This window comes from Anomaloglossus baeobatrachus, chromosome 2, assembly GCF_048569485.1.
Source record: "Anomaloglossus baeobatrachus isolate aAnoBae1 chromosome 2, aAnoBae1.hap1, whole genome shotgun sequence".
NCBI classification, from domain to species: Eukaryota; Metazoa; Chordata; class Amphibia; order Anura; family Aromobatidae; genus Anomaloglossus; species Anomaloglossus baeobatrachus.
Window position 1 is genome coordinate 275,817,998 of NC_134354.1, and position 26,111 is coordinate 275,844,108.

The following is a 26,111-nucleotide window of genomic DNA, read 5'->3' on the forward strand; positions in this document are numbered from 1 at the left end:
TTATTGTCTGCTGAGACATGGCATCCCACTCTTCTCAAAGGGCAGTCTCTTGTCATTGAGGTTTGGGAGTACAGAGTTACGACCCTCTACATCGCAATTCAGCTAATACCATAGGTTATCTATGAGATTCAGGTCTGGAGAAAATGCAGGCTATTCCATTTGAGGTACCCTAATCTTCAGCAGCCATTTCCTAATGATGTGATGTCGATGAGCTGGAGCATTGTCGCCCATGAAGATGAAATTACGCCTGTGTTGTTCATGCAGAGGCACAATGACTGAATTAATGATGTTTTTCAAATAGTAGGGGGTTTTCACTGTACCATTCACAAAGTGTAGGGCAATGGGCAGTTCAGTATTGACTAGACACACCTGTCCACACTGTAACACCACCACTAACAAAGGCTAGTTTGGTGACTACAGTGGCTAATGCAGTGTCTCTAACATCGCTAGCGGCCATCATTTCTGCTCGGTGTGAATCAACTTTCATCAGTGAGCATCACTGAGCCCCACTGGTGACTTGTCCAGCAAGATGATGATGCCTGTGGCTGTTTGTATGGTCAGGTATACTTGCAGGTCATCTAACACACAGACCACGCTGATGTAAACGGATTCATGTGTTCGGTTGCAACACTTGGGTGCCTCTCCTCTCCCTTAAGTGTTGGAGTTGTGTGGCATTCATCATCTGTTCCGTTCACAATGAAACAGTCATCACTGTGAGATGTGGCCAAAAGACTTTTAACTCTTCCAGTCTCTCTGTATCTCTATTACATCCTGCTGATAACAGTGCATTTCCATCTGAGAACATCCTGCTTGAAACTTCGCAATGGTGAGGTAATGATGATCAGTTGTTGGGTGTCGTCTTTGTCTAATGATGTCAGAATGTGAACAGCATGATGAGGAGGACTGTTTAAATACCAATTGTAATTGAACCCTGAAATGTATTGGGCGATTTATAGATCAAACACCTGTTGTGACCTTTGCCATTTTGCTTTTTCTTAGAGAACAGCAAGTTGTGAAAAAAATGAAAATGAAGAAGATGATCCAGCTGAGTGATCAGGTGATTTATTCAGTGCAGTTCGGAAAAAAGAATATGGTCGTGGTTAACGCGTTTCTGGCTTAACACCCTTAATCATAACCAATATGGTTATGGTTATGATTAAGGGCGTTAAGCCAGAAACGCGTTAACCACGACCATATTCTTTGTCTGAACTGCACTGAATAAATCACCTGATCACTCAGCTGGATCATCTTCTTCATTTTCATTGCTGTGCGGCCAGGGCAGGGCCGGATCCGAGTCTGAGGCACGGTGAGGTCAGATGTGGGTGAGCTGGATTCCTTCACAAATTTTCCTTCACAAAAAAAAATACTGAAACATTGAGCAGTTGGAAATGTGCATTTAAATGTTTAGAGAAGGTCACAATATAGTTCACCTGAAAAGGTTAGAGGCATTTTAGGATCATTCTGAAATTTTACTTGAAAGCCAAATATCCCTAACTTTTTGTGAGTAGTGTATAAGGGTTGTGATATTGTTAGTGCCATGCAATTGGCCCAGATATGAAGAATCAATCTCATTAGTACTATTGAATTAACTCCGACATGAAGCAGTTATTACAGAATTAAAAGGGAACTGTACTTTCAACAAACTTTGTAATATATGTTATCAGAGAAATCCACCTGCTTCCCCTATTGTAAAACACTTGTCCCCCTACCCCTCCTTCTGAACTTCTCATCCATGTGACATAGCCCATTATATTCTGTGGAGGGAAAGGAGAAGTGAGGAGCAGGGAGAGAGTTAGGCCGGCTTCTCACTTGCGATTTTCGCGCAGTAGTGCAATGCGAGAAATTCTCGCATTGCACTCGGCCACATGTTAATTAATGAGGCAGCTCCCATCTGCTGGTTTTTTTTCTCAGTCCAAATCGGACTGAGAAAAAAAATCGCAGCATGCTGTGTTTTGGAGAGTTTCTCGCGCGAGTCTCTCCAATGCAACTCTATGGGAGCGGGTAAATAAATGGATGTCACACGGACCGGCACTGACACCATCCTAGTGACATTCGTTTTTCTAAATACATTTATCGCATGTTTCACAAAACACTGGAAATGAGTGAGGTCTCACAATGTCGGTCAATCTCTCTCCCTGTCAGTCGGTCTCTCCCTCTCGGTCTCTATTCTCTTGGTCGGTCTCTCTCTCTCTCTGTCCATGTCGTTCTAATCCTCCCCCCCCACTCTCTCATACTCACCGATCCCCAGCGCGGCGCTGCACGCCGTTCACACTGCTCCGACGGCTTCTCTTTTGAAAAAGCCGGCTGCTCATTATTCAATCTCGTATTCCCTGCTTTCCCCGCCCACCGGCGTCTATGATTGGTTGCAGTCTGACATGCCCCACGATCAGTGACAGCTGTCTCACTGCAACCAATCACAGCTGCCGGTGGGCAGGTCTATATCTTGCAGTAAAATAAATAATTGGGTTCCCCCCAATTTTAATACCAGCCAGGGTAAAGCCACACGGCTGTAGGCTGGTATTCTCAGGATGGGGAGATCCATGTTATTGGGAGCCAACCACCCTAACAATATCAGCCAGCAGCCGCCCGGAATAGCCGCATCCATTAGATGCGACAGTCCCGGGACTGTACCCGGCCATCCCGAATTGCCCTGGTGCGGTGGCAATCGAGGTAATAAGGAGTTAATGGCAGCAGCCCATAGCTGCCACGAAATCCTAGATTAATCATGGCAGACGTCTCCCCGAGATACCTTCCATGATTAACCTGTAAGATTAAGAAAATGAAGACCTACACCAAAAAATCCTTTATTTGAAATAAATAACAAAAAAAAACAACCCCTTTCACCACTTTATTCAAGACCCCAAATACCCTTCCATGTCCGATGTAATCCACAGAGCTCCTTCGACGCTGTCAGCTCTGCTACATCGGAAGCTGACAGAGGGCGGTCTCAGACCACGACTGCTCTCTGTGAGCTCCCCGCAGCGACTGAAGTGAGTCGCGCTATCAGCGATGACATCACTCAGGTTACCTGCGGCCACAGATCTCAGCGGGAGGACTACTGCTGTGGGTGCGGGTAACCTCAGTGACGGCACCGCTGATCGCACGGCTCACTGCGGTCACTCAGGGGATTTGCGGTCACCGGCGAAACCTTCACCGGTGACCGAAAATCAGGGGCCATGGCACACAGACAGAGCCGCGGGATGACAATGAAGTCGGGTGAAGTTCATCCGACTTCATTCTGATCGTGCGGCTCTGTGTCTGCTGTCAGCGGCCATGTAGCAGAGCTGAATGGCAGATGACATGGTAAAAACGGATCCCATACGCATCAAACACGCATCAAACACGCATTACACACGCTCTGTAATCATGAGAAAAATCTCAGGATCGCATTGCAGTTGCGTTGCACACTGATCATAAAGTGAACTGAAATAGTCCGACTTTTTATCATGCAACTCGGACCGATTTTACACGCATAAGTGTGATTCCAGCCTTAGACACAAAACCATTGTAAGGATCTTTCACACAAGTCTTTTACCTTGCCCCATAGCTGGCTCACCCAGACAGCTCAGCTCTGCTGTATACAGTTAGGTCCAGAAATATTTGGACAGTGACACAATTTTCGCGAGTTGGGCTCTGCATGCCACCACATTGGATTTGAAATGAAACCTCTACAACAGAATTCAAGTGCAGATTGTAACGTTTAATTTGAAGGTTTGAACAAAAATATCTGATAGAAATTGTAGGAATTGTACACATTTCTTTACAAACACTCCACATTTTAGGAGGTCAAAAGTAATTGGACAAATAAACCAAACCCAAACAAAATATTTTTATTTTCAATATTTTGTTGCGAATCCTTTGGAGGCAATCACTGCCTTAAGTCTGGAACCCATGGACATCACCAAACGCTGGGTTTCCTCCTTCTTAATGCTTTGCCAGGCCTTTACAGCCGCAGCCTTCAGGTCTTGCTTGTTTGTGGGTCTTTCCGTCTTAAGTCTGGATTTGAGCAAGTGAAATGCATGCTCAATTGGGTTAAGATCTGGTGATTGACTTGGCCATTGCAGAATGTTCCACTTTTTAGCACTCATGAACTCCTGGGTAGCTTTGGCTGCATGCTTGGGGTCATTGTCCATCTGTACTATGAAGCGCCGTCCGATCAACTTTGCGGCATTTGGCTGAATCTGGGCTGAAAGTATATCTCAGTACACTTCAGAATTCATCTGGCTACTCTTGTCTGCTGTTATGTCATCAATAAACACAAGTGACCCAGTGCCATTGAAAGCCATGCATGCCCATGCCATCACGTTGCCTCCACCATTTTTTACAGAGGATGTGGTGTGCCTTGGATCATGTGCCGTTCCCTTTCTTCTCCAAACTTTTTTCTTCCCATCATTCTGGTACAGGTTGATCTTTGTCTCATCTGTCCATAGAATACTTTTCCAGAACTGAGCTGGCTTCATGAGGTGTTTTTCAGCAAATTTAACTCTGGCCTGTCTATTTTTGGAATTGATGAATGGTTTGCATCTAGATGTGAACCCTTTGTATTTACTTTCATGGAGTCTTCTCTTTACTGTTGACTTAGAGACAGATACACCTACTTCACTGAGAGTGTTCTGGACTTCAGTTGATGTTGTGAACGGGTTCTTCTTCACCAAAGAAAGTATGCGGCGATCATCCAGCACTGTTGTCATCCGTGGACGCCCAGGCCTTTTTGAGTTCCCAAGCTCACCAGTCAATTCCTTTTTTCTCAGAATGTACCAGACTGTTGATTTTGCTACTCCAAGCATGTCTGCTATCTCTCTGATGGATTTTTTCTTTTTTTTTCAGCCTCAGGATGTTCTGCTTCACCTCAATTGAGAGTTCCTTAGACCGCATGTTGTCTGGTCACAGCAACAGCTTCCAAATGAAAACCACACACCTGTAATCAACCCCAGACCTTTTAACTACTTCATTGATTACAGGTTAACGAGGGAGACGCCTTCAGAGTTAATTGCAGCCCTTAGAGTCCCTTGTCCAATTACTTTTGGTCCCTTTAAAAAGAGGAGGCTATGCATTACAGAGCTATGATTCCTAAACCCTTTCTCCGATTTGGATGTGAAAACTCTCATATTGCAGCTGGGAGTGTGCACTTTCAGCCCATATTATATATATAATTGTATTTCTGAACATGTTTTTGTAAACAGCTAAAATAACAAAACTTGTGTCACTGTCCAAATATTTCTGGACCTAACTGTAATTTCCTCCATGTTGCTGCTTGTCTTTGTATGCTAAAAAATGAATGAGGAGGAGGAATCCTTGTTTATTTGATATGCTGCATATGGCAGAGATCATATTAGCTAATCTCCACCCACCAGCTCTGAGTGGATTTTAAAGTAGACAGTGTTTGTAGAGGAGAAGAGTGGTGAAAATGCAGGATACAAGACATATAATGGCAAGCTTTTATTCCTCCTGTACAGACATGATCGCTTGTTCTGAATAGTTACTTGCCTAAAGGGTACCCACCCTTCAATCTGGTTTAGAATAGTCAGAGTACAGAGTAGTCAGTCTCCCATTCTTTCTTGCATAGTTACAATGCACACTTTACATAGGGGAACGGTCCCGGGCAGATGTGTGCAACATAATATTTTTTTTTTATTTCTATAGCTCCAACATGTGCTGCAGCAGTTTATAACTCATACGGCACCTGTAGAGACAATAAATACATTAGAGTAAACCCATTCTACAACTATCAGGAGGAAACAAAGAAAGAACAAATCTGTACAATGACTTAATGCAAAAGACTTGAATTTTATTAATACAAAAGCATGATAACAAATAGACAATATATAAAAAGTAGAGACAGGTGGTATATGCCAGCAGGTGGCGCCCTCACCACATACAAGGCAGATAGGAGCACATAATAAATGAATTCATGAGTATACAGCCAGGGCCTACTCATAAAGCAGGCAGCCCAAGGCTGGACTGATTACAAGCAAACCAACAGTGCTCCTATGCAGTTAATCCAGAATGTAATGAAATCAATGTACAAGATAAATAGGTGCATAGTCCTGAATCAACTGCAGTACTTAGAACATACCTATGAGTGTAGTGGGAGCCCAAAACCCCGACCTATAGGTTTCAGTGTCAATCCTTCTACACTCATAGGTATGTTCTAAGTACTGCAGTTGATTCAGGACTATGCACCTATTTATCTTGTACATTGATTTCATTACATTCTGGATTAACTGAATAGGAGCACTGTTGGTTTGCTTGTAATCAGTCCAGCCTTGGGCTGCCTGCTTTATGAGTAGGCCCTGGCTGTGTACTCAGGAGCACATAATAAATGAATTCATATCTGCCTTGTATGTGGTGAGGGCGCTACCTGCTGGCATATACCACCTGTCTCTACTTTTTATATATTGTCTATTTGTTATCATGCTTTTGTATTAATAAAATTCAAGTCTTTTGCATTAAGTCGTTGTACAGATTTGTTCTTTCTTTGTTTACTAAATATTCTGTATATGGCTGTATCCATATTGGAAATATGGCACGGGATCGGCCGTGTCTTTTGGTATTGTGTATTTAAACTATCAGGAGGAGGAGCTTACAATCTGATCTTGGCTGATAAAGAATGTAATGTGCGCTATAATCCATCAGTGCACTGTAGATGTCCTGATAACGCCCCATCCCTCTGTAGGGACCTGTGCTCACTGCAGTTTAGTGTTTTAGGATTTCTTAAAATCACTAAGAGCCAAAATAAAATATGCTCTTTATTTTTGTCTCCTAACTTGTTTTTCAACTTTTTAACATGTGCATGCTGCATCTTTGTGTGTTCACAAAATGCAGCCAAAACTGCACGTTGTCAGAGAGCCTGGAAATGTCACAAAAATGCTTGTAATTGTAGCTGCGTTTTTGGTGCGTTTTTCACAACCTGCGTTTTTTGCTGCGTTTTGTGACAAATGTTGACAAAAACGCAGGAAGAATGAACATGCTGCATTTTTGTTGTCACAAACTTTTGACAAATTAAACGCTGACAAACTGCAATGTGCGCACAGCAAATCTGACTTCTCGTAGACTTTGCTGGGAAGTCAGAAATGTCAAAGTTCTGACAACAAAACTGCAGCAAAAAGCTCAGCGTGTGCATGTAACTTTAAGGCTATGTGCACACGCTGCCTTTTTGTGCGTTTTTGGCTGCTAAAAACGCACAAACGCACCAGCGGCAAAAAAAGCATGCGTTTTTACCGCAATTTGGTGCGTTTTTGGCAGCGGTTTTGATCTCTGCGTTTTTCTGCGTTTTTCCAATGCATTGCATGGGGGGAAAACGCAGGAAACCTTCCTAAACATGACATTCCTCTCTGTGTGTGGCACAACGATAAGTCCTAGGCCGCAGGCCCGCTGTCTGGGTGTTATACTTGACACTGATCTCTCCTTCACCTCCTACATACAATCTCTTGCCCGCTCCTGCCGCTTGCACCTCAAGAACATCTCTAGAATCCGCCCTTTTCTGACAATGGAAACGACAAAAACCCTCACCGTGGCCCTGATCCACTCTCGCCTTGACTACTGTAACTCTCTATTAATTGGTCTCCCCCTAACTAGACTCTCTCCTCTACAGTCCATCCTTAATGCAGCAGCCAGAGTCACCTATCTGGCTAACCGCTACTCGGATGCCTCTGCTCTGTGCCAGTCATTGCACTGGCTGCCCATATATCACAGGATCCAATTCAAACTGCTTGTTCTCATCCACAAAGCTCCCCACAGTGCGGCATCCCCTCTACATCTCCACCCTCCTCTCTGTCTATCACCCCACCCGTTCTCTACGCTCTGCAAGCGACTTTCGACTAACATCCACACTAATTCGAACCTCCCACTCCCGGATCCAAGACTTCTTCCGAGCTGCACCAACCCTCTGGAACGCTCTACCCCAAGACGTTAGGACAAATCACAACTTACTCAGCTTCAGACGCACCCTAAAGACGTATCTTTTTAGGGCGGCCTATCACACTCCCTAATCAGATTCGATTCACATAGTCCCTCTACAACTTCTCACAACATAACTCCACATCAAACTCCATGGCACCCAAAGGCATCTCAAGGCTCGGGCCCACTGGTCCAGGAAACCACTATCTAGCCCCATTTCCGTGAGATGGCTGGATTGTCATTGTAAATAAGCACTTGAACCTTGCCTCTCCCCCCCATCTCATTGTAGATTGTAAGCTCTGTCTGCTCTGTTTTTTTTTCTTTTTTTTTTTTTTTTGTTTTCCTCTAAATATTGTATTTCTATAACTGTTACTTGTTTGTATATGATCCTCCTGAATTGTAAAGCGCTGCGGAATATGTTGGCGCTATAGAAATAAAGATTATTATTATTATTATTAGGAAAGAATTGACATGTCCATTTTTTTTTAAAGCTAAAAATAGTTGTGTGCGGACAGCAAAAATGAAAACTCATAGACTTTGCTGGGGAAGCAAAGTCATGCAGTTTTGAGGTCAAAAACGCACCCGAAAAACACGCAAAAAAAAAAACGCCGCGAAAAACGCACTGTGTGCACATAGCCTAAGACTGAAATGTCAAAAAATGTTTGTAAAATGTCCCCTAGTTAAACTCAGTTGTAAAGTTATTCATACATTTTTAGGACAATTATCCCCTTTATCCTATATGATTAGTGATGGGCAAACTCGCAGATTCTTTACTCGGAATCAGCTGGTCCAACTGGGTTTAAAAAAAAAAAACAAACCCCGGAATTGATCCCAGATATCTGACTGGACGACGTTCCTCATGTAAGTCTATGGGACCCTGAATCGGGCACTTAGAAATAGTGATAGGAGGGTTGGAGCAAACACTTTATACTAACCAGTCTCCCGCGCTGCTGTAATGCTAATTTCGGGGCTGCTCAATATCCTTCATAAATATTTACTGCTTCCTCCACCCACAGGAAGTCCCTGCGTCTCTGGTTGCAGTCAGATGCGCCCCCCCATCCTGTGTATCCTGTGTGCGTCTCTAGTGTTGTGTTTTGTAAAAATTAAATTTAAAAAATTGGCCTAGGGTCCTCCCATATTGTGATACCCAGCACTGATAAAGCATACGGCTGCAGGCTGCAGCCCCCAGCCATGTGCTTATCTTGGCAGTGTATCAAAATAAGAGGGACGGCATGCGGCTTTTTAAAATTATTTAAATTTTTATTCAATTTTGATACCCAGCCATGATAAAGCCTTTCAGCTGGGGGCTGGTATTCCCAGGCTAGGGAGACCCAGCCTTATTTGGCCCACCCAGCCTAAAAATAGCCTGCAGTCACCCAAGATTGTCGCATCCATTAGATGCGACAACCCCGGAACTTTACCTCCAGCTCATCCCAATTGCCCTGGTGCGGTGGCAATCGGGGTAATGGGTTAATAACAGCTCAAGATGCCACTAAGCCCTAGACTAGCAATGGGAGGCATCTATGAGACACCCCCCCCCCATTACTAATCTGTAAGTGAAAAGAAACACAAACACTAAAAAATGCTTTATTTGAAATAACATACATACAAAAACCCTCTCTCACCCCTTTATTAACCCCCACAAACACCCAAGTACGATGTAATCCACACAAAGTCCTATGACGATTCCAGCTCAGCAACATTTGAAGTGACACCGCGTGGGCACAGAACGAGACTGCCAGCTGTAGGCTTCAGACAGAATGACTTATCCACAGGGATGCCCATGAGTGGTGAGATCATTAAGGTTCTTTGTGGTTTACAGCTAGAGGTTCCCAGTGACCGCAGGTAACCTGACCTCATTGAACTGTGAGACCCCACCTCAGCAGTTTTTTTTGCCAAGAGATGCAGATTTGGTGCTAAAATTTCTACTCCATATTCCTGCATGCAATCTATACCTCCTGGCAAAAAAAAATGTTTTGATGAGATATTTTATTTTTTTTTCAGCACCATATCTGCATCGTTTGGCAAAAAACAGCGGTTTTGTAGCAGGAGATGCAGTTATGTGAACTTGGTAACCTCCCCTGAGGTGAGGTCACTCAGTTCAATGAGGTCACTTGAGATTAGGTTACATGCGGTCACAGGTGAAGGACCTTGGAAGCCTCTAGCTATGAATGCAAATAACCTGGGTGAGGTCACCGCTCATCGCTGCTGTTCAGTCTCTGCCTGAAGCTCACAGCGGGCGGTCATGTTATATGCCCATGCGCTGTCACTTTAAATGTAGCAATCTGGAATCGTCGTGGAACCTCATGTGGATTACTTCAGACCTAGGTGTTTATGGACTTAATAAAGGGGTAAGAGAGTATGGAGTTAGTGAAAGGGTGTGGGGTTGTTTTTTTTTGTATTTTATTTCAAATTAAAGGATTTCTTTGGTGTTTCTGTTCATTTTTCCTTACAGATTAGTAATAGGGGTTCTCATAGACTCCTCTCATTGCTAATCTAGGGTTTAGTGGCAGCTGTGAGCTGTTATTAACCCCTTATTACCCCGAGTGCCACCGACCGCACCCGGGCCATTGGGATGAGTCTGATAAAGTTCCAGGATTGTCGCATCTAATGGACGCGACAATAATGGGCAGCTGCAGGCTGCTATTTTAGGCTGGGGGGGGCCTGATAGGCATGTTTTTTTTTTTTTTAATTAACCAAGTTTCCGGACCCCGATCATTGCTTGGGTACTTTTGAACCTGCGCGGATCCAGACTTTTACAGTCTTGGTCCACCCATCACTTTTTTTAATGTAGATATTCGTCATGAGGACCTGTCAATAAGTGCTTCATGACATAGATTATTCATACCCACTGAATTTTAAACATTTTTTTCACATTACACCCAGAAACTTAAGTATTTTAATGTAATTTTATCTGATATACCAACACTAAGTAGCAAGTATTTGTGAAGTTTAACACCATTATGACCGCCATAAGGATTAAAACTGCATCAGGAAAAGGGTACTTATTCTGATCTGCTCATTTAAAACAGTGGCAAGAAAAAAGTGAATAGCGCCACCCAGCGATGGAAAATCTCTGGGGTTTCAGCTCCCGAAGGTAGTCGGGACGTTTTTTTTTTCTGTTCCCCGGTCATGTGATCACCGTTATACACCATATAAATATGGTCACATTACAGTAAATGGCGGCGCCAATAAAAAAAAAATGATTTCTCTCCCACCTGGCATGATCAAACACGTCAGATGGTAGATAAATCTCCTGCCCCTGTGTCGCCAAAGTCCCCATCCAGCCCTCCTCCCCCTTCTGGTCATCAAAATGGTGGATTCATAATCCTCCTCTGATTTGTGTCGCATGTGACAAGTCAGATGCGACAAAAAAGTCCTCCCCAGGGCCAGCCATGTCACCCACCGATTTTCCCCGTTGCCTCCTGCAGCGCTAATGCCCCACATTCCCTCCTCCTCCTTCTGAAAAGATGGCGGCCGTATGCGCAGAGCGGCTGTCAGTTGGCGCCCTGCGAGCAGTGACACTGAGCTTATTGCAGTTCACACTGCCATAGTGTGGACCGGGGGAGTGTGAGTGCAGTATTCTCAGGTCACTGCATCCACACTCCTCATATGGAGGGTCAGTACTTCCAGAAAATGGGGGATACCTTCCCTGAGCGTGTACCCCCCCCCCCATATTCTGGAATGAGATTACTGCAGGTCACTCTGCTCTCGGTTGGACCCGGGCCATGTGGCTGGAGTGTTCTCACTTAGATCACTGCATCCTCACTTCTGACATGGAGGGTGTGCACTTCCAGAAAATGGGGAATATGTTCCCTGAGGCAACAGGATGAGCCGGGTAGAGTGCCAGGGTTGGCGCATCTAATGGATGCGCCACTTCTGGGGTCGCCTGCTATTTTTAGGCTGGGAAGGGCCAAATAACCATGGCTCTTCCCACCCTGAGAATACCAGACCACAACTCTCTGCTTTACCTTGTTTAATAATCCAATTTGGGGGGACCCAAATAAATTAAATAAAAAAACAAACAAAAAAAAAAGCCTGAGGTCCCCTCCGTTTTGGATTGCCAGTGAAGCTGTGGATTGCAGGCTGCAGCCATCTGCTTTAGGCTACTTTCACACATCCGTTTTGAGCAGTGCGGCTCAATTCGGCTGTGAAACCTATGCAACGGATGCGGCGAAAACACCGCTTCCTTTTGCATAAGTTTTTACATGCGGCCCGTCCGTTTTTTTCCGGTTGCGGCATGCTACTGAGCATGCGCAGTGGAAGAAACCGCATGCGGCGGCCGGATGCGTTTTTTTTCCGCATCGCGCCGCATCCGGCGTCCATAGGCATACATTGAAAAATGCGCCACAGCGGCCGGATGCGGCGCGATACGGTTTTTTTGCCGGAGCAAAAAAACGTTGCAGGCAACGTTCCATCTGGCCGCGGCATCGGCTAAATCTGCCGCATGCGGCAAAAAACGGACTGAACGCAAGCCCATGCGGCACAATACGGCACTAATGTAAGTCTATGCAAAAAAAAAAAAACGCAACCGGCGGCAAAAAAAACGGTTGCGGTTTTTCTGCAGAGCGCCGTATTGTGCCGCAGAGCAAAAACCGGATGTGTGAAAGTAGCCTTACCTGAGCTGGTTGTCAAAAATAGGGGAGACCTCACTTTTTTATTTTTTTTTTACTTTACTTTTTTTTTTTTTTTTTTTTTTTGCTAAATATAAGGCCAAACACCCTTTAGTGTCACATGAAAGTCACTAAAGGGTGCCACATTACAATATGCAGGGGGATGGGACATTATATAATGTGTTTTGACATCCATCCATCCTAGTTTTTTAGGCTGTGTACCCACGATCATGGTTTGCAGCGTTTAGGACGCAGAGTGTTTTTGCTGTGTCCAAAATGCTGCGTTGTGCAGTAGAAGCGCAATGGAAGGATTTTCATACCTCTCCTGCCCACTGTGCTTCTTTTCTCTGCAGCATAAACTGAGCTGCAGCATGTCAATTTATGCTGTGGAGACGAGTGTGTTCTCCACGGGGAGAATAGAGCTAAAGTCCACAGCAGCCTGAACCCTGATCGTGGGCACGGGCAGCTGCGTTCTCCCGTGGACAACACTTGCATCTCTGCAGGAAGGCTGACACTGTGTACTAGACGCCATGTCACAGAATTGTGGGCACATAGCCTAAAAGTGAGAAATTTGGCGCTACAGCAACATTTTTGTGAAGTACCTGTGGATACTCAATATACTCCTGAATAAATTCCTTGAGGAGTCTAGTTTCCAAAATAGTGTCATTTGTGGGGGTTTCTGCTGTATAGGTACCCTAGGGGCCTTGTAAATGTAACATGGTATCCACAATTTATTTAAACTTTTCCAAAATTCAAATGGTGCTCGTTCCATTACGAGCCCTACCGTTTCTCCAAACAGAGGTTTTTGGGCACATGTGGGGTATCCCTGTGCTCATAAGAAATTGGATAATAAACTGTGGGGTCCACTTCTTCATGATTCCTCCTAAAAAGGTGAGAAATTTGGTGCTAAAACAATACTTTTGTGAAAAACAACTAACATTTTCAATATGACGGCCTAAGGTTATCAGATTCTGTGAAGTACCTCTGGGTTCAAAATGCTCACTATACCCCTGAATAAAAGCTTTCAGCGGTCTAGTTTTCAGAATTGGGTCACTTGTGCGGAAGCGCCACTGTTTAGGCACCTCAGGAACTCTCTAAACACGACAATGGTGTCCACTAATGATTCCAGACAATTTTGCAGTCAAATTGCACTTTTTCATTTCCGAGCCCTGTTGTGCACCCAAACCTTTGATTCCCAACACCTATGAGGTATCGTCGAACTCAGGAGAAATTGCACAACAAATTTTATGGTGCATTTGTTCCTGTTACCCTTGTGAAAAAAGGCTATCTGGTAGAAGTAACAATTTTGTGTTAAAAAATGTTTTTTTGTTTTTTTTATTTTCACGGCTTAACCTTATAAAATTCTGTGAAGCACCTGGGGGTTCAGGGTACTCGCCAAACATCTAGATAAATTCCTTGATTGGTCTAGTTTCCAAAATGGGGTCACTTGTGGGGGTTTTCTGCTGTCTAGGTACCTTAGGGGCCCTACAAATGCAGCATGGTACCCGCAGTCTTTTTCAGCCAAATTTGCTTTCCAAAATTCAAATATTGCTCCTTCCGTTCTGAGTGCTCCTGTTCCTCTAAACAGAGGTTTCTGACCACATGTAGGATATCACAGCGGTCTTAAGAAAATTGGATAAACTCTGGGGTTCAGTTTTTGATGTTACCTCTTAAAAAATGAGAAATTTTGGTGCTAAAGCAACATTTTTGTGAAAAAAATGAAAATTTTCAATATGACGGCCTAATGTTATCAAATTTTGTGAATTACCCGGGGGTTCAAAATGCGCACTATACCCCTAGATAAAATTCTTAAGAGGTCTAGTTTCCAGAATGGGGTCAATTGTGGGAGGTTCCTGCTGTTTTAGTATCTTAGGGCCCTACAAATGGAACATGGTGCACGCAATCTATTTCAGCCAAATTTGTTCCAAAATTCAAATATTGCTCCTTCTGTTTCGAGCCTTCCCGTTTCTCCAAACAGAGGAGCATCAGTGCACTCAGAAGAAATCGGGTAACAAATTTTGGGGTCCATTTTGTTGTTATTTCTTCTATAAGTAAATAAATTGGGGCTAGAGCAACATTTTTAGGTAAAATGATAATTTTAGTTTTTTCATTCCACATTGCTTTAGTTCCTGTGAAGCACCTGAAGGGTTAATAAACTTCTTGGATGTGGAACTTTTAGGGGTGCATCTTTTTGATTGGTGTCACTTTTGGGTATTTTCTGTGACATAACTCTCTGGCTTAAGGGCATAAAAATGAAAAGTTTAAAAATTGCAACGTTTACGTCAAGTTTCCAATTTTTTTCACAAATAAAAGCAAAAATTATTGTCCTAAATTTATTTTTTTTTAAATCATATACTTTTTTATTAAAACAGAATACATACAACAGTATAACAAATCGGTATCCAAATTAAGTTTATCATATCTATTACCCCTTTCCCTCCCCCTCCCGCCCCCTTCTTCACCCCACCCCGGCAGCAACCCTCCTCCCCAATACTACATCCCATATTGTCCTAAATTTATAACTCTCCTGAACTACAATATGTCATGAAAAAACAATCTTAGTATCACTGGGATCCGTGGGTGTGTTCTAGAGTTATAATCTCATATATAAAGCTGAATGTGTGTATGTATGTATGCATCTGCACCGTCGCAGCTACAGCCACAAAATTTTGCACTCACACGTCTGGAACCCGAGAGCGTCATAGGCTATGTTGTGAGGCGAAATTTTAACCCCGCGCGTTCCAATTTACCAATTTTGCCCCTATCTACATAATGGGGGGAAAAAGTGAAACGAAAAGTTTATCTGCACAGTCTCATTTAAAATCACGAAATTTTACACAGACACCTCCTGTGACCCAGAGAACGTCGTAGACTGTTTTGACAGGAAAATGTAACCCCGCGCTTTACAGTTACTCTCCAAAAAACATGCCTCCATTAAAGTAAATGGAGCCTGCAACTACAGGTTATTAGTAGGAGCTGTGATTGGTTGCTATAGGAACAAAAGACATTCATAGTATAAGAAACTTATATGTGAGGTAGTAAGATGTCGGTGGGGAGACAGACCTGGAGAGAGACAGATGGAGCACATTACTTGGCCAATTTAGTTAAATCTGTGTGGAATATCTGTGGTGTTGAAATATATGTTGTGAAATGCTTCTATTAGCTTAGAAATGTAATTATTAAAAGGCAAAAACTATCTTTGTTCTGTGGTTTTTGTGTGCAGAATAAATTTTTAATACATTCTATTTTATCAGCCGTTATTAACCCGGACGAAGCCGGGTAGTACAGCTAGTAATTTCATAAAGTGACACTGGTCAGAATTGCAAATAATGGCCTGGTCATTAGGGACAAAACTGGCTTCATCCTTAAGGGGTTACATAGTTACTAAGGTTGAAAAAAGACCTAGGTCCATGTAGTTCAACCTTCCTCCACCAGTTCTACACCTGGTCACCAAGTCATTTATAACCAACAATGTTGTGTGTACTGAGGAAATCATCCAGCCCTTTTTTAAAAGCTGTTATAGTATCTGCCATTACTACCTCTTGTGGTAGGGCATTCCACAGTCTGACTGCTCTAACTGTAAAGAACCCTTTCCTATTTAGCTGTCGGAATCCCTTTTCTTCCACTCGCAGTGAGTGCCCCCTGGTACTTAGTATTGTCTTTGGAAGAAAGAAGTCATGTGCCAGTCCTTTTATATTGACCACACATGTATTTATACATATAAATGAGATCTCCTCTGAGACGTCTTTTTTCTAAACTAAACATATCTAACTTTTTCAACCTGTCGTCATATGGGAGGCCTTCCATTCCTTGTAGTAGTCTAGTTAGCCGCCTTTGAACTGACTCTAACTTCTGAATGTCCTTTTTAAAATGTGGGGCCCAAAACTGGATCCCGTATTCCAGATGTGGCCTTACAAGTGATTTATAGAGGGGTAACAATACGTTGGGATCACGGGATCTAATCTCTCTTTTTATACACCCTAGAATCTTGTTTGCTTTTGCAGCTGCTGCTTGACATTGAGTGCTGCTGCTCAGCTTATTTGTAATGAGAATACCCAAGTCCTTCTCCTGTTCTGTAGTCCCGAGTTTACTTCCATTTAATGTATACGCAGTTATAGGATTACTCCGTCCTAGGTGCATTACTTTACATTTATCAACATTAAATCTCATTTGCCAAGTATCTGCCCATTCTGACATCTTATCCAGATCTTTTTGTAATATTGTACTATCAAGGTCAGTTTTTAATATCCTACATAGTTTGGTGTCATCAGCAAAGACTGACACTTTACTATCAATCTCATCCACAAGGTCATTAATAAAGAGATTAAAAAGAATTGGTCCTAGCACAGATCCCTGCGGCACCCCACTGCTGACTATAGCCCATTTAGAGAATGTACCATTTATGACTACTCTTTGTTTCCTATCTTTTAGCCAATTCCTTACCCAGTTGCATATAGTTTGCCCCAGTCCTTGCTTCTGGAGCTTTAGTATAAGGCTATTATGTGGTACAATATCAAATGCCTTTGCAAAGTCCAAATAAATCACATCAGCTGCATTACCAATATCCAGGTTTGCACTTACCACCTCATAGAACCCCAACAGGTTGGTTAGACACGACTTATCTTTCATGAAGCCATGCTGTCTGTCAGTTATTATATTATTTTCTGCAACATATTTTTCCATGTCATCCCTTAAAATGCCCTCAAAAACTTTGCATACTACTGATGTCAGGCTTACTGGACGGTAGTTGCCTGGATCTACCCTCTTACCTTTCTTAAATATCGGTACCACATCAGCAATCCTCCAATCCTGAGGCACCAACCCTGTTACAAGAGAGTCCAAAAAGATGAGATACAGCGGTCTGTCGATTACGGAGCTCAATTCCCTCAATATTCATGGATGAAGGCCATCTGGCCATGGGGATTTGTCAATGTTTAATTTACTCAGACGTAGGCGTACTTCTTCTTGTGTTAAATTAATTATATCTGGTGGGGAACTTTGATTTTTCACTTGTTGAATAATCCCTGGTACAGTCAGTTCCTTGGTGAACACAGATGAGAAATGCCTATTTTAATATCTCAGTCTTTTTGTTTGTCCTCTATAACTTGTTGTTTTATTTTAAGGGGCCAATACTATCCTTTGTTTTCCTTTTGGCATTAATGTATTTATAAAAGATTTTGGGATTTATTTTAATGTCCTTGGCGATTTTTGTTTCAGTAGCTAGTTTTGCTTGTTTGATTTTCTTTTCTGCATTTCCTATTGATATCTTTATACTCCTGCAATGCTATTTCTGTATTCTCAGCCTTCAAGATTTTAAACGCCGTTTGTTTTTGTTTTATTATACTTTGTACAGTCTTATTTATCCATAGTGGTTTCTTTTTATTCCGGGACATTTTATTACCAGAGGGTATAAGTTTTTTACAGGACTCTAGCAGTATATCCTTAAACTTTCCCTATTTATGTTCAGTATCCCCAGTTACCATGACTTTGTCCCAATCTACACATTTAAGCTCTTACCTTAATTTGTTGAAATCAGCTTTCCTAAAATTCCAGGTTTTAGCATTTCCCCTTTGAAATGTTCTATTCAATATTACGTTGAAGCTTACCATATTATGATCGCTGGTGCCCAAGTGCTCCCGGACCTGTAGATCTGAAATTGTCTCCGGTCTATTTGACAGGACCAGATCTAGCAAATTATCTCCCCTGGTCGGTTCACCTACCATCTGAGAGAGGAAATGGTCTTGAATGGTAGATAATAATTTACAGCTTTTAGCAGAACCAGAAGATTCTATGTCCCACTGAATGTCTGGATAGTTGAAATCCCCCATAAGAACCCGATTATTATTATTAGCTGCCTTTTCAATTTGTTCCAGCATTTCACCCTCTATTTGTTCATGTATGTTAGGAGGCTTATAGCAAACTCCAATTAGCATTTTTCCATTATTCCCCTCCCCATGTACATTTACCCATACTGACTCTACATTGTTGCAGTTCCCCCCAATGTCATCATTCAACACAGGTTTTAGGTTAGATTTGATAAATATACACACCCCACCACCTTTTCTGTCTTTCCTGTCCCTCCTAAATGTACTATTACCCTGCATGTTTGTCACCCAGTCATGGCTTTCATCCAGCCAGGTTTCCGTAATGCCCACCACATCATAATCCATGGTTGACATAAGAGTCTCCAATTCATTCATTTTGTTTGCAAGAATTCTTGCATTTGCCAGTAGACATTTAATCCTATTAACACCTTTATTACTCCTAGCCTCCCTACATTCCTTGCATGTCCCATCCCCCACTAATCCTTCATTGACCCCTACTGTCTCCCTGTCTCTATCTGCTCTATCTATCCCCTTTTATGCTCCACTTCCCTCCCTCCCCCCAGATCCTAGTTTAAAAGCTCCTCCATCCTTCTGACCATTTTCTCCCCCAGCACAGCTGCACCTTCCCCATTGAGGTGCAGCCCGTCCCTACCGTAGAGCCTGTAGCCGACTGAGAAGTCAGCCCAGTTCTCCATGAACCCGAGCCCTTCCTTCCTGCACCAATTTCTAAGCCACGTGTTTATCTCCCTAAGCTCCCGCTGTCTTTCTAGTGACGCTTGTGGCACCGGTAGTATTTCTGAAAACACCACCTTGGAGGTCCTGGACTTCAGCTTCTCTCCTAGTTCCCTGTAATCATTTTTAAGGACCTTCCACCTGCCTCTAACTTTGTCATTAGTACCAATGTGCACCATGACCGCTGGGGTTTCCCCAGCCCCACCCAGCAATCTGCCTATCCGATCCGCAATATGCCGAACCCGAGCACCCGGCAGACAACATACTGTTCGGCATTCACAGTCTCGGCGACAGATGACCCTGTCTGTCCGCCTAATTAAAGAGTCCCCTACCACCAACATCTGTCTGGGCTTTGCTGCACTTCTATTTACTTCCTTCCTACAGCAGTTGTTTTCCTGGTTGCTAGGAGCAATGTCCTGCTGTAGTGACCCTAGTCCTGGCCCTTCATTCCTAATATCAGCCAAACAGGCATATTTACTAGGTTGCGCCAGGTCAGGACTAGGCTCCCTGACACTTTTCCCCCTACCTCTTCTTCTAACTGTTACCCAACTACCTACCTCTGGGTCCTGATCTTCTCCACCTCCACCCTCCTCCATATCACTGGCCCCAGCCAGAGAAAGCTCAGTGAGCTCTAAACTCCTCTCCAGGTTTGCAATGCCCCTGAGTGTTACAAGCTGCTTATTTAGATCAGTTACCTTGGCTTCCAAATACGCAACATGCTTGCATCGAGTGCAGACATATTCCCCCTCAAACGGCTGCTCAAGGCATGCATACATCTGACAAGATACACACCTGGTAGCATTGTCCATGGAGCACCTATTAAATGGGGATAAACGTTAAAGTAGAAAAACAGAAAAAAAAAACCAATGGGAAACGTATAAGGATAAATTCAAACTATGTTCTTGTGTCAAACTATGTAATTGTGTTTAAACTATTCCAGACTTATCTTCAAACCCCGCACACTTTGCTTCAGTACCTCGCACGCACGTTAAATAAACATACTTTTTTTCTAAAAATGTAAAAATATCTGAAAACTCCAACCTGTATTTGTATTGAGCCCCCTCGGTCAGTACTTTGCAGGACCACTTTTCACTGCAATTACTACTGAAAGTCTTTTTGGGGTATGTCTCTACCAGGTTTGCACATCTAGAAGCTGATTTATTTTTTTTTTTCCCGCCTTTTCTTTGCAATATTACTAGCTCCTTAAGATGGGATAGAGGCGCCTGTGAACAGCATTTGTCTATCCACAGATTCTCAATGGAGTTTAGGTCTGGACTGTGACGGGGCCGTTCACACACATGAATATGCTTTGATCTAAACCATTCCATTGTAGCTCTGGCAGCATGTTTGTCATTGTCCTGTTGGAAGGTGACCCTATACCCCAGTCTCCATTCTTCTGCAACCTCTAAGTGTACATGCCCAGAATCCTGGTCCTGGGTGCAGCGGATTTTGGCTGAGAACACCCGCCTCTCTGCAAGCAGAAATTGACATGCTCCTGCTCGGAAAGCTGCTCGCCATGTCCGTTTATTCTGCTGAAAAAAGCACAGTGGGCATGGGATTTCTATACTTTCCATCCACTATGTTTCTACTGTACAACGCAGCGTTTTGGATTCAGAGACAAGTGTCCGAAATACTGCTTTTCTTGATCGTGGGCATATACCCTAACAGGATTTCCTCCAGAATTGCCCTTTATTTATCTCCATCCATCATTCCATCAACTCTCGATTTATGTCTTGCTGCACAGACACTAAAATAGCGGGAGAGACTAACTGACACCGCTGCTCCAAACTGCTGACACTCCTCTGCTGCTAGAAAAGGCAGCTCAGGAGAAATACAGAGGGACTAAAGCTTGCTGGATGCAGCCAGCTTCAGAGCGGCGCTTGTAGGCGTGAAACCTAAAGCATAGAACCTGCTGAAGCATCTTCTCCATACCTAGGTCACCAGCCACTCTGAATCTGCGAGGTGGCCAGTAACATGGGGAATGAGCTGCACACAATACAAAGTACTTCTGCTCTTGAGACCAGAGAAGATTTTTTTTTTTTTTTTTTTTTTTTATCAAGAAGAAATTTCTCAGTTTTCACAAGCAGTTAGTAATTTTAAAAATTTAAAGGGAAGTTGGTATAATCAGGAAGTTTCTATGGCGTTATTTTATTTTCAGATCTATAGTACTTAATTTGGTTATCACATTTGCTACTGGGACTTTTTTAGACTTGTATTGCCTAAAGGTGGTGTCACACATAGCGATGCAGCAGCGATCATGACCAGCGATCTGACCTTATCAGGATCGCTGCTGCGTCGGTACGTGGTCGCTGGGGAGCTGTCAAACAGGCAGATCTCACCAGCGACCAGTGACCAGCCCCCAGCCAGCAGCGACGCGTGGAAGTGTAACTAAGGTAAATATTGGGTAACCAAGGAAAGCACTTCTCTTGGTTACCCGATATTTACCTTAGTTACTAGCGTCCGCCGCTCTCACGCTGCCAGTGCCGGATCCCTGTTCCCTGCACTCCTAGCCAGAGTACACATCAGTTACCCGATGTGTACTCCAGCTAAGTGTGCAGAGAGCCGGCACTGGCAGCGTGAGAGTGGCGGACGCTAGTAACTAAGGTAAATATCGGGTAACCAAGGAAAGGGATTCTTGGTTACCTGATGTTTACCGTGGTTACAGCTTACCGCAGGCTGCCAGACGCCGGCTCCCTGCTCGCTTCAGTTCATCGCTCTCTCGCTGTCACACACAGCGATGTGTGCTTCACAGCGGGAGAGCAACGAGCAAAAAATGAAGCAGGACATTCAGCAACGAGCAGCGACCTCACAGCAGGGGCCAGGTCGTTGTTGGATATCACACACAGCGACAGCGACGGGACGTCGCTGCAACGTCACAGAAAATGGTGACTTAGCAGCGACGTCGTCGTCGCTATGTGTGACACCACCTTAATATTTCAGGAAAGGCTTTCGGCAGGCTCCTTATCAGAGGCAGGATTACTATGACCGGTAATGCCTTTATACACAGCTGGTAATACTGGATCCACCAATCACAATAGGTGATGTCACAGCACACCTTGCTCCTCCTCCCTTCATTATGATCTTTGCCCAAGCTTATTAGAAATTTCAATATAAAACAAAATGGAGGTGGGGCCTGAGTATTACGGTATGTACATGTGTTGTTTCCTGAAACAATCGAAAGTTATTCTAAAAGTCCCCAGTGACCTGTGTGTGAATTGCAATATTTTTATCTTTTAATATGTGTTTAAAGACAAATGGAGAAAAGTGCAGTCCGCCGCACACTTTCCCCCACCAAACTGCAATCAACAAGTATGCATGGATCACACGGCTGCATTGATGGAAAATAAGTTATGGATCTTAGAAAATTGTGGCACTAAAGAATATTTAGAATTTTTTTGACTACTAAATTAGATATTAAAAAAAAAAACAACCAAAACCTTCTAGATAATTTTGTGAATGCCTTAATCATGCTGGTTTGGATGATTGTTTGCAGATGTTTATGGTAAAGCTAATGGTGTAATTTAAAACTACACTTGGTATCACAAGAAAACAAGCCGTTATGAGGGATGAAGGGGAGGACAAAAGCTAAAAATTGCCCAGGCCTTAAGTGCTAATGCCAAACTTAGAGACCTGCACCATCCTCCGACAATAAAGGGAATCTGTCACCAGGTTTTTGCTACCTCATTTGAGAGCACAATGATGTAGGCAGAGACCCTGAATCCAATGAGGTGTCACTTAGTTTACTAGGTGCAGCGATTGTGACAGAGTTTTCATATTTAGCAATGCAGCAGAGCTCAGAAAGCTGCCCTCTCCCACATCAGGCTCTCTGTGTACAAAGTCTATAGACAGTGAGCTGCCATTCATAGCAAGGACTGTGACAGACTAGCCAAACTGTAGCTGACCTCATCCGGCAATGATAATCTTCTGAAGCTAAAACAAGCATCGCAGGTAAATAACAGCAAACACTGTGAAAAGAGACTCATCGCTGAAATTTGTGTTAACCTCTACAGCATGCTTTCTTCAGATTACATAGCAAAAACCTGCTGACAGAGTCCCTTTAAAGTATTTTCTTTGGCTGTAATGAAATTGGTCTTGCCTGAAAGCTAATTGTAAATCTCTAACTTCCCCACAAGGCGCCAACGTGGACATACCTGTGTTGTGCTGTTGGTTTGTTCATTTACCAGTCTTTGGATGCCATCGATGGGAAGCAGGCGAGAAGAACTAACAGCAGCACACCGCTTGGAGAGCTCTTTGACCATGGATGTGACTCTCTATCTACAGGTATTTTTATTCCTATTCTGAAATAATCTGATTATAATATATTGGCATCTTACATTTTAGATGATTTATAGCTTTCTCTATACGAGTTGTGACACCAGCTGCAAACTGTGTGTGCAGCAGAACACCACAACTCACACATACTGCAGATCAGGTCCTATTCTAGACTAGGGCAGTATTTTGAAGGGGTTGTGTGTCCTGTGCCTGTGGAGACTGGCATTTCATGCTGTGCCTGGCATTATGACTCTGCAGCAGGGAAAAGTATAGATTAGGGAATTGCAGCGCCAAGTACTCGGTGACAGCACTCGACCACAACCACTGCCTGTCTTTTGCTATTAACTGATGCTGAGCCCTCTAATCTCCATAAAGACTTACAGGTTGCAAACTGCATCCTTACGTCTATAGGTTTATTGATATGTAGATATAACAAATAATCATTTCATTTAATTTTTGCATATAATTACATTAAAGGACTATTAGAAATGCATATTTTTTTCTACCGAATAATTATCTTCTGGATGCGTGACTAATGGAATATTTCCATTTTTGGGAAGCATGAAGTTGTGTGTTGATTTTTTTCTTTCTGACAGCCTGGCAAAAGTCACGCGTGTAAGCTACAATGATTTCTTGGTTTGTTTTTTGTTTTTTTGTTTTTTTTGGGGTTTTTTTTTAAATTTGATTTTTAATTTTTATTTCAAGGAGGGTGTGGATTGTATCCTGGGAAAGATCCGGTATACAAATTAACCTTTTTATAATTGGCTCCCTTACACCCTACAGACACCAAGAGTGTCTTCTCTCCCCCCCTCATTAATATGTAATCTAAACCTTTTTTCCAAAGCTGAGGGCCACAATGCATATTTTTTTTTTCCCCCCAATGGGAGTCATTGACTAATGTTTGACATTGTTCACCAATATATTGGTGTATGTTGGTTGTTCACCTGGAGGTGTATGGCTGGGAATACACCGCGATTAAAATGTATCCAGCTTCTTGGATTTTATGCTAGCACCATACACCATTTTAAAGTTTGTCTAGAATTTAAAGGATTGTTCTGAAGTTGGTCCTTAAGCAGCACACAGCTTTCCATTCTCTTTACTTCCTATCCTATAAAGCACAGCATAACCCATTCATCTATCAAGGTTTGTTCTGAATGTACACTATTTTCACTATATTTACCTATAAAAGTAACCGTGCATTTGAACAAGTGAGAGCCATGATTAGGAAAACTGCTCACTGAGCATGGGGTGACTGGTGTTTTTGCAAGATTTATCAGGATTAGCAGGGGCTGAGTGGGAGGGATTGGGAGGGGAGCAGCTAACTACATGAAAATCAACAGGCTTGATAAAGGTGGCTGTGATATCCGGAGCAGAGATGAGCGAACCCGAGATTCGGTTTTCAAACTGAACACCGACTTAAAAAAAAAATAAAAAATCAAGGTTTGTGTTTGGATGCTTTACGTGCAAACTTCACTTTCACAAGCAGTGCTGTGCTCAGGTACGCTTAGTGCTCAGCCCTGTGCGAGCTGCTTGCAGTGTTTAAACGGCTTGCACTGGGGTTAACAACAGCGGGCTCGGATGTAGTGTGCCACAAAAAAAGTTTGAAAACCAAGGGCATCAAAAATCAGAGCCTGGCTGCATGATTGGAGCCAGGTGTAGTTTTTCAGAGATGCTATACTTAAAGCTTCTGCTGGGGGCCATAGCCTGTGAGGAGACAAGCCTGTCTGGCTCCTTCAAACACCGCTCTAGTTGATTGACAGGTCTCTCCCTCATCAGTTAGTCTCTGTGCAGCATTTCACAGAACAATACAGCTTAATGTAACTGTGCAGCCAGACTGCTCCTCTGACTTGGCCAACATGCATCACAAGGGTTGATTTTATTTGAAGGGTCTCCCTTTGTGGCCCCATAACTTAATACTACCCCTATGTTGCTCCATCTATAAATGATGTCCCACAGTGCTCAGACTTGCATTTAAACAGAGCATCCAAATCTCTCACCTGTCCCCACTCCCACAGCGAGAGCGGCTCTGTCATCCTCCTTTCTTATGGCCGGCTCTGTCCTGCACTTGTCAGAGACCTACAACTAGCAAGTGCAGCGGCGTGGTATTGCAGGCACCATCTGTGACGAGCTTTGTAGCTTTCTATAGAGTAAGTGCATGGGCGAGGAGCTGTAGTGGCCCTGCTTATACTTACATATACAATTTTAATTTATTTCTCTTTTATATAAAAGGGAGGCGCGTACACTTTATGCCCTCAGCGTGTATAGCATTGCATCAGTTTCTGCATTTCTACTGGTTGTGGCCATTTATACATCCAGCAATAGCTGGCGAACAGACAAGTTAGGCAGCCCAACCTCACTCACATACTCACAGATTGTGTTTTGTGTGCATAGATTGTTGTTTTGGCAGCCGATGCCCTGAACAATGTGATTTGAGAGGAGGATTTTTAATCTAGATTAAAAATCATTTAACCTGACTCTTTCTTGGTTGGTTTCTCTAGTGAATGGCAGTCTTAGTGTGTCCGATTATTGGGAATCGAGCATTCCTCAGGACGCTTCTTGACTATCTGCCAGTGTAAATGCACCCTAAGGATTGCTTCAATGTGTAAAGTTTATTCATCTTCATCCCTTGTTCCACATATAGATATAAAATAGAACTCTATCCTTCCTTTTATCGTTGTTTCTCAGAGTAACCGTTTTATTTTTCTTTTTTAAAGCAATAGCACACATAAAGATAGGAGCATTCATAGTATTTATAAGTTAAGGGTGCTTT

At 43.1% G+C, this 26,111-nt stretch overlaps 1 protein-coding gene across 1 annotated transcript in view; it reads left to right on the forward strand.

The window, feature by feature from the left end:
• LOC142291346 (choline/ethanolaminephosphotransferase 1) overlaps positions 1–26,111 on the forward strand; it is a 69,428-nt gene that overhangs the window by 13,296 nt on the left and 30,021 nt on the right. Inside the window, exon 3 of the mRNA XM_075335812.1 lies at positions 23,203–23,350. Coding sequence (XP_075191927.1) covers positions 23,203–23,350 — 148 coding nt within the window. The remainder of the gene's footprint in view (positions 1–23,202; positions 23,351–26,111) is intronic.